At 34.1% G+C, this 9,680-nt stretch overlaps 1 protein-coding gene across 1 annotated transcript; it reads left to right on the forward strand.

Moving 5' to 3' along the window:
* Nucleotides 1-1,792: 1,792 nt before the first annotated feature.
* On the forward strand, nucleotides 1,793-9,027 carry LOC133197397 (uncharacterized). Its single transcript, XM_061333406.1, has 9 exons — nucleotides 1,793-1,873; nucleotides 3,145-3,657; nucleotides 4,936-5,006; nucleotides 5,301-5,814; nucleotides 6,556-6,639; nucleotides 6,750-6,821; nucleotides 7,131-7,316; nucleotides 7,863-8,105; nucleotides 8,228-9,027. The coding sequence occupies exons 1-9, from the start codon at nucleotides 1,837-1,839 to the stop codon at nucleotides 8,887-8,889; spliced, it is 2,382 nt and encodes a 793-aa protein (XP_061189390.1). The 5' UTR covers nucleotides 1,793-1,836; the 3' UTR covers nucleotides 8,890-9,027.
* Nucleotides 9,028-9,680: the final 653 nt, after the last annotated feature.

Consider the following 9,680-nt stretch of genomic DNA (forward strand, 5'->3'; position numbering starts at 1 on the left):
AGTAAAAAGTTTTCTTTGCCAAGATATTCTAGACCCAAGATATTCTCTGACTCTAAATTTTTTCAATCTTGAATAAAATTTAACATATTTTCATAACATGAATAAAATAGTGGGAATTGTCCCAACTCGTATAGAACAGCAATATTAGATGATTTTCTATGAACACCAAGAATGTCTTTAAATATCACTATTAAATGACTCTTAAACCTCTCCGTATGTTTAACTTATGTAAAATTCAACATATTAGATTGATAAAGTACGTTTTTTATTTGTTATCTCACTTGAAATTGGTAATAAAATGACTTTTTCCCCCGTTTTAAGTCTTTAAACACAGCCCCCTTCCCAGTGAAACAACAACACTTTTGGTATGAATTTGTGAAATAACAATTCATAATACCTGTAAAAAGGAATTGTTATTTCGCGGGGGGAAGATGTTTTCAAAATAAATTTCCGTTTTCCATTAATTTCTATATTGAAAAACATATTTACCAAATTAAAGACATTTCTCTTTGTTTTCCCAAAAGTAGTTTACGTTTTATAAAAAAAAAATCACATAAATATCTACATAAATATGAAAAATCGTTCAGATATGTGTAGCAGTTGGCAGTAAGCAGTGAGCAGTTGGCAGTACGGGTAAGCAGTTCAGTTGGCAGTAAGCAGTTGGCTGTCGTGTATGGAATTCCTCAAGGTTTTTTTTTTTTTGCCTGTCAAGAAACTACGAAAGCCTATTAGGATCAAACTACGGTAAAAAAAAAAATTGGTAGTACGAATGTGAGTGGGGGGGTGGGGGGTGGGGAGGTCCCCCACCCCACTTTTTGGGAGAATAGTCTTGCTATAGTTTAAATATAAAAAAATCATTAATTGATTGCTTGGTCCCTTAACATTTTGTTGCGGTATGGTTAAACTCGGGCAAGTCATTCCATTTAAAAAAGTTTTACCGAAAAATTAGAAAAAGTTTCCCCTCAAGTTTAGGCAGTTTATTTTTTTTCGGGGGGGGGGGTCTTGTTTTTTTGTTTGCTTGCCAATTTTATGGACCCCCCCCCCCCACTTTAAAAGCACGGGCCTGTCAAAAACATAATAATGGCCCTTCAAAAAGCATAATAACGCCTTTTTGAAAGGCGTATTAATGCCTTTTAAAAAGGCGTATTAATGCCTTTTAAAAAGGCGTAATACTGCCTTTTAGAAAGGCGTAATAACGCCTTTTGGAAAGGCGTAATAACGCCTTTTTAAAAGGCGCAATAACGCCTTTTGGAAAGGCGTAATAACGCCTTTTGGAAAGGCTTAATAACGCCTTTTAGAAAGGCGTTATAACGCCTTTTAGAAAGGCGTAATAACGCCTTTTGGAAAGGCGTAATAACGCCATTTTTCGCGTTATAACGCCTTCTGGAAAGGCGTAATTACGCCTTTATTTGCGTTATTACGCCTTTTTCCGCATTATAACGCCTTTTCAAAAGGCGTTATTACGCCTTTTTTCGCGTTATAACGCCTTTTGAAAAGGCGGTATAACGCCTTTTAAATTTTTTTTTTTTTACCGTAGTTTGATCCTAATAGGCTAATAAACCAATTAAATTACTGGGTTGAAATTTTGTCGACTGGGATGAACCCCCCCAACCCCCCCCCGGAATAAAATCCTGGATCCGCGCCTGTCATGAATGAAACTGTACTTTGGAAAAAAAAAATTAAACCAGTCGGGCGTGGTATACGCCATAATACGGTAGATTGTTTATATTTTTCTAGAATTTTACTTTCGTTTTGTTTAAACTGCGTATTTCTAGTATTTTGAGTAAACTAGAATATTCTTAGCTAATCGATTCTACTTCTCGTGAATCTGAGAAAATGAGTTCACATGGAACCAGAACAGAACGAAATCAAAGTAAGAGAATTCTTTGCTTTAAATTGTCTAGTTAGATACAAGTTTATTTATTTTTGAGTGGTTTTAAAAGTAAATTAAAAACACACACACACACACACACACATTGTATGCCATGTATGGAGACAAACTTCAACATGTATAAATCTTTTATACATCTTAATAATTTTGATAACCAAAACTCTGTCACCCGCTTTCTGAGTCTTATTGGCTATAAGGTACAATGACCACAGGATCCATAGGCACTCCCCAGCTTAATTGTTAAAAAATATATATCTACTATACTATAAACATAGTAGATATATATTTTTTAACAATTAAGCTGGGGAGTGCCTATGACAGGATCGAGTCGTTTTATCAATAAACGAGAAATGAAGTAAAAAATAAGTAAAACCCTAGCCATGAGCTTTGCTCATGAACTTGAGCGAAGTGAATTCCTGTTCGCTTCTCTCACTTCGTGAGCAATTGCAAAGCTTATGTCTAGGATTTTATACTCTTATTGCCCTCGCTTTCGCGAAAGCGAGGGGACGTTACATCTCATTTGCTGTCTGTCAGTCTGTCCGTCTGTGTGTCACAAAAACTTTAACCTTGGTCATAACTTTTGAATGAGAAGAGATAGGATATTTCACATGTACATTACCTATTTAGCCCTATGATAAGACATTTCCTTTGTAAATAATACAAATATTATTTTTATATTACCTGTGACATGACCTTTCCAAATATACTATGATTTTTCACCTTGTGACCCTTACCTTGAAATTTGACCTACTTTTTAAAAATTTTATCTTTGCTTATAACTTTGGATAAATTATTTGAACCAGGGATTTTTTTTACCCTTTGATTCCAGGGGCTGGGGCCATCAAGTTTGGGAAAAAATAGTGACATATTTGGTTGAAATTGGGAAAGATATCTTCATATAAATAAATGGGAAAAAACAAGCAAAAGTCATATATCAAATCATTTTTTTTATCATTTGTAGTATGAAGCTGGCTTAAACCAGCTTCAGTGAATATATCAGCTATTAAAGTTCAGAAGCTTAAAAATGGTAAAGCCACACGGTGTGATAACATATTTATACAACGTTGTCATCTTTTTTACCTTAATGTAAGAAGTTCTTTAAAAATATTTTTGATAGTGGGTTAAATTTGTTCCAGATGAGTGGTTAATTGGTATTGTTAGATCAATTTATAAGAATAAGTACGTCATGTGATAAATTTAAATTACAATATATGGAAACTTAATCTTTTCTTTTATGAACTATACATTTACAGATGGAGGACCAAAGAGAGTGAAGACTAGGGTACTTGCAAACTTAGATTATCCTGACATCAACAATGCATTGTTTCACACACTGAACATTGCCAAGAATATAAATCCACAGTTCTATGGGTACTCCTGTCATGATAGAGCTGGTACTTTGGAAATGTACAGGACCAGAAACCAACCAATTTCATGTATGCCAGTTTGCTTCAATTCAGTCATGTGCCACTTTCAAGACAGATGTGCCAATACACGAACACAGATTTGCACCAGGACAACTACTTTTGGGATGTATGTCAAACAGAAGTATGAGTGTGTCATGCAGATTTTTCGAGGATCCATAGTTTTTCAGCTGGAATTTCAGAATGAAGAAGGTTATCAGAGGTATATGAATGACTTCCACAATGGGACATTGAAGCAGGAGATAATAGACTTTTTTAAGAACTGCTACAAGGATTTTGGCCTGGATCCAGATGACCTGGAGTTTAATGTCTCTGTAGAGGATTCATCTGGAAATCCAGAGGGTATGTACGGGGAACATTTAGCTTCAGTTCAAATGTTGTTGTATTCAAAATGCAGAAGAAAGTTCTCTTTGAAATTTTCATTTCAGAATGCATTGAATATTCAGTTTGTTCCACTAATGGGAATATTTCACTGCATGTTTGTATTACTATCACTGATTCTGGTTCTGAAAAAACTTTTGAAGCTCATATAGATACAATGATGAATATCAAAGTGGTAAATTTTTTTGTTTGAATGAACATTTGGATCTTTCCTATCAAAAGAAAGCTCAAAATGACATTCAAACAGAAAATTTTACCACTTCATAGCACATCATTGTATTATATATGACCTGAGGGTGTGTTGTGATCTTGACGCAAGGTCATTTGTACAAGTTCAAGGTCATAAAAGGAAAAAGAGAGCATGTCACCTGAGAGTGTGATGTGTCCTTTATGCAAGGACATTTGTGTACCATATACCGGTATATATATACTCATCTATAAGTTGGATATTTTGTCCAAAACTCTGTGTCAGACTTAAAAGTGAGTCCTGATATTAAAATGGGTATTATGGGTAGAAGAAATAAAGTAATTTTGTAAAACTCCAATGATAATCATAAATCAGAACTAAATCTACTGCAAAAAGGAAGAGGTAACCATGTGTATAAAACACAAGTGCTTACAGATTATAGTAATCTTATAGTTGTTTAAATTGTTAATAAAAGATCAAATATCGATGTCATACCTCAAAACATAAAAGTATATGTACTTCAAACACTGCAGTAAATACAATAGAATGCTTATCAGAAATTTGCAACTGTGAGATTTTGGGGGAAAATCATAGTTACTGACTAATAAGCAGGTAAATGCCAAACTCCTCCAAAATAATCTGACAAAATACAACCAACTTATAAGGGAACTTACTTATTATAGCAAGTACATGTATATATGGTAAACTCAAGGTCACTTACATAAGAAGTGGATAATTTGTGTTTCATCCATAACAATCTATAATTCTCAGAAATATTGCTTATGATCTGAAGGTGTAAGGTCATTTGGTGAAGTTCAAGGTCAATGACAGAAAGTTTGAAATTCTCTTGTTGGCCGTCCAGCCATATTTTTGTAAAATGCAAATACTGGATGCAAGCAGTGAAGAAAAGATGGCTTTTGAGCTGAAGACCCAATGTCATTTAAGGAAATTGAAGAATTTACATAGGGAATCTACTTATTTAATAGGAAACTTAGAATTAACTAGTACCTCCAAAACAAAATGTTTTTTAAGCTACATTTCTTTCAAAACAGACAACAACAATCTGCCATTTTCTGATAGGAACCTGACAAGTGGGAATGAAAATACCGCACCTGAGGAGCAGGTAAATTCATAACAAATATACATCACTCTATATCATGTATATTGCCTGTATCTTTTTTATGTAAACTAATGATTTATGAAAATGCATCTAATTCATGTCAAATGAAGCATAAAAGAATTCTAATAATATCGCTTTTGTTGCTATAATTGATGCAATTGCCTGTAAATATTACAAGTACTTTTTATAGTTGATTTATTATACCTAACTTATACTAAATAGAAGAGAATTTTTTCAAGAAAATTACCAAGAGGAATAGAATTTTTGTTATTGATTTTTCTGTTTTAAATTATTCAGAGCATGGAAACATCTACATCAGAACAGACAGTGAAAAAGCAACACAATGATTTACTACAGGAAATATCAAAACAATTCCTTGATGAAGACATTGAAAATGGTCAGAATCTACGGAAATTCAGAAAAAATGTTATGCATATGTTTCCAGATCTCCTTGTGGAAAATCTCTCTGTTCCTGAAATTTTCAGTGTCCTTGATGACAAAGGTCACCTTAAGGCAGGGTCATACGATACTCTAGTGTCTCTAGTCAAGGACATAGATCCAAGAATGGTTAATATAATCAGAGCGACAGAGAAAATTCTGTCTGAAGAGGAAGATCAAGTAAGGCAAAGGGGTAATGAAGATAAGAACAAGTCTGCAGAAGAAGTAAGGAATTCTGGAGAGCCTGGAATGTTATCATCAAGAACACATGTTTCCTTAGCATCAGCTTCAGCACAAAAAGTTCCAAAGGTAATGGACCAGCTTCCAGAAGAAAGAAGTGACGGGTCTGCAGGCACATCCTCAGCACAGTCAGGTAAGGCTTATCTCTAGTATATAAATGTAATGTTATAATGATTTTTTAGCTCACCTGAACCAAAGGTTGAAGTGATTGAGCTTTTCTGAGTTCAGCATCTGTCTGCTATGCATCTGTTAACTTGTCATATTTTTGATCTCCAAGTAGATCAGTTTCAAACAAAACCTGCTGCAAAGTATTCTTGGATAAAAAGCTAGGGCTCAAGTTTTCAACTGAAGGGCTACAATGATGTAGGTGTCAAGTTTCTTTCAAATGGACCCAGGGGTAGAATGAGCTAAAAAGAAACAAATTTTACCTATAATATATATGTGTACAAGAAAAAAAAATCTTTGAAAAATTTTCTTCTCCAGAACAGCAAGACCATGTATGTCATATAGATATTGAAGTAATCCCCTAAAATCATTAAAAGACCTTTATAGCAGGTGATAAGCCCAGTTCTGTAAAATATAAACTTGATCTGTAACCATGTGGATTCAAGTTTGTTTAAGTCCTGATCCTTTGTTGCTAACTAGGGTATGACCACAATATGGAGTCAAAATTTTTCATAGGAATAAAGAGTTAAAATATATTTTTAAAAAACTGAAGAACAGCAGGGCCAATGTGACTCAGGTTAGTATGGTGGTCCATGGACCTCTTGTTTTACATTGGTAAGCAGGCCAATAGCAAATATAACTTATCTCTTTTATTAAACAATAAGTATACCATCATGGACTTAAACTATGCAAAAAAGATGTATTGTAGGTAACAGTTACAATGTAGGAAACATCACAGCCCATGATGGAATGGTGGCATTTGGAAATTCTGGCAGTGTTAAATGCAAGATAGGCAAGTGTGTGTGTCTTTAGTGGGTGGGGTGATATTGATATAATATTAGTCTGTACGTACATTTATTTCATTATATCTATACGTAATCATGTATTTTACTATTTATTTAGGTAAACGAGACAGACCCACAACAGAAGATGAAGGTCAAAAAACACAAAAACGTGGAAAAATTGACTTCCAAGGTACTGAACATTCTTCAAATTAATTCAGTTAATCAAGCATGATGTAATCATTATGTAATTGAATGTACATATACCAGTACTGTTAATCACTTTTTATTCGTGAGAACTTTATTTTTGCATAATTACACGAAACTGTCTCTTCACGAAAATTTCCTTCCCGCGTAAATTTTTATTAGCAAAGATTAAATAGGACAGTAGTCAGAATTTGTGAAAATTTTGTCTCACTTATAAATGCCAAATACCCATCTCATGAAAATAAGGTGTCGCAAATATTTGGTGATCTACAGTATATATTTTCTTTGTGTTAAGCATCCTCAGCAGGATTCAGAAAGGAAAAGGATGACAGTCTGAGGGGGAAAGAACTGAAGAATTTTTACTCCCATGGATGGGACAAAAGTGTGGGTCATTTATTGTGTGGAAACAAGACGGGGACTGCATTCAGGGTCGGAGACCGTTACCTGATGACAGCATATCACATCATCAAGGATGCACTGGGTGTGTAGGGTTTGACTTTAAAATGATCAGTAGTACACATATAATAATATAGACCAAGTCTTATACTAAACACCCTCACAATGTCAAGGATTTGTGATATTCATTCCAAACTCTTGAAAAAAGTCGCTATTTAAAAGTAGGGCTGGAAAGCTACTATTTCATTTGTTCCCATCAAAGACTGGGAACCAATCAGAAAACAACCTTTTTAGAAGGATATTTTTGTAAACAAATGACTTTAAAATGGAAAGTGCCAATATTGTATGATTTGTGACTAGTTACCTCAAATGAAATATCGGAGAATAATTTTTGGAAGATCCTTTCTCTTACTATCACAAAACAGTGAGTGCCATGGCTTTGAGTCACTTGATAGCAATGAACTTGAAGGAAATCTCAATACATGTACTAGTATTCTCATTGGTTGGTTTTTTTTAATTAAACCTGACTTTTAAATAGCAAATTTTGTTAAGGATTTGTGAAAAGGAACCATATTGCAAAACCTTGACATTGTGAAGATGTATACTTAATGGAAATTTTAATTATATCAAGATTGGTACCTTGAAACCATCATATCAAAGGCCCAAAGTGACCCAGATCGTGTGAACTGCTGTACACCGTTACTTGAAAATTTGAGAAAATTAGGAACAGTTATTGAGATGAGCAACTGTGGAACAGATATTGAGATGAAGATAGAAAATGGGATTAGAAAATGGGCTGAAAAGAATGTTGACATTGTTAACTTCAGCAGTTTATTAGAGGTGCTAGGAGTTTCAGGATTCTCCCTGGCAAAGGGTAACAAATTGCAACATTTGCTTAACTCATTTTTGTTTTCTTTTTTCTATCAAAATTTAATAAGCATATCAAGATACTAATGACCAAATTCTAATAAATATTGTATACTGTTTTCTTTGTAGTCCAAGCTTCAAAAGAAATCACACAGAACCGTATGTCTGTGGTTTTTGGTCGATTGATAGAACAAGAGGATATCCTACCATATCCCCTTAAACTTGACATACCTTTCTACAGTAGCAGTGATGATATTGCTATTCTGGAAGTTGACTGGACAAACTTACCTAAACCATTTAATTTGCAGAGATCAAACATCCCACCCAAATCGGTTCACATCATTGGCTATCCAGCTTCTCACAAGAGTGAACAAATTCTTGACCCCCACTGTCCTCTGATATCATTGGCTGAAGCCCAGTCGACTTGTCAAAGAGCAGTTGATTGGTGGAAGAAAGAGTATCCAACAGAAAATGTTGATGATTTTAGGAATGCTTATAGTTCAGCATTTACAGGACAAGGTAAAATTCAGTTCCACTGTTCAGAATCTACTGCCCATGGTGCATCTGGTAGTCCTGGTTTAATACAAATGCATGAAGAGAAACCAGTGGTGAGTTTGATGCTGCAACAAGGCTTCCCATCCTTTGTGTATGAGCAAAAACACCAAGAACTCCTTAAGACAGTTCCAAAGCAGTTTCTAATTGAAAGTGGCATCAGCATGTCAAGGGTTTATGAGATTCTCTCCAACAAGCCACATTTGCTGGCGTTACGTAATGAAATTTTTCACACTTGACCGTACGTGTAAAGTATTCACCTGATGAGTGAATAATGTAACATTCAGACAAACATAATGCAATTGAAAAACACAGATTCAACATCCAGAAATATCAAGTAGTGATTCCTATGAATTTATTTTTCAGTAACAACATTGTGATTAAATATAAATTATTTATACATATAGTATATGTACTCATTTGTAAAATTAATATTTATTTGTTCATTTTAAAGAACATTTTTTATTTGAATTAGCATGTTGTTTTGTGTAAGCACTTTGAAGACTAGTACTAATTGTAACAGGAACTGTTACAGATGTTCCCCAAATGATTCTGTATTCCCTTTTATAGTGCCCAATTCCCTTCAAGCTTTAATGAATAAGGCAATACTAATTTCACTATTTACCAATAAGTGTGTTTGTGTGTTTTCAAGAATTATCATATAATGTAATCTTATAGTATACTGTGGAATTATCATTGTTTGTGGGGGTCAGTGTTCGTTATTAACCAAAATTTACTGGTTTGTGGGAACATAATTTCGTGAGTAAATTTAATGTTTTATCAAGATAGATAACTACTCTGCTCAATGCTTGTGTGTTTCTGTGTTTGTTAGAATGTAAATTCGTGGGTATAAGGATTTCCCACAAAAATCCACGAACGTTGATGACCCCCCATGAACGATGATTCCACAGTAGCCCATAATCAAGGGTTATACATTTAAATTTCAAAGAATTGAATTGAAAACGAGAAACATTTTGATCAGCAGTCAAAATATTTATCAATCAGAATTCGGTACATATGCATTTATTTC

The sequence above is a fragment of the Saccostrea echinata genome, unplaced genomic scaffold (genome assembly GCF_033153115.1).
Source record: "Saccostrea echinata isolate AGI-Se365-2 ecotype Australia unplaced genomic scaffold, CSIRO_AGI_Sech_v1 ptg000030l, whole genome shotgun sequence".
Classification (NCBI taxonomy): Eukaryota; Metazoa; Mollusca; class Bivalvia; order Ostreida; family Ostreidae; genus Saccostrea; species Saccostrea echinata.

What these genes read in the sequence shown, in the direction of transcription:
- LOC133197397 (XM_061333406.1), top strand. Translation starts at nt 1,837, where the DNA reads ATGAGTTCACATGGAACCAGAACAGAACGAAATCAAA. An exon ending in CAGAACAGAACGAAATCAAA is followed by an intron (nt 1,874 to 3,144) that starts GTAAGAGAATTC and finishes ATACATTTACAG; the next exon opens with ATGGAGGACCAAAGAGAGTG. An exon ending in AGGATTCTCCCTGGCAAAGG is followed by an intron (nt 8,106 to 8,227) that starts GTAACAAATTGC and finishes TTTTCTTTGTAG; the next exon opens with TCCAAGCTTCAAAAGAAATC.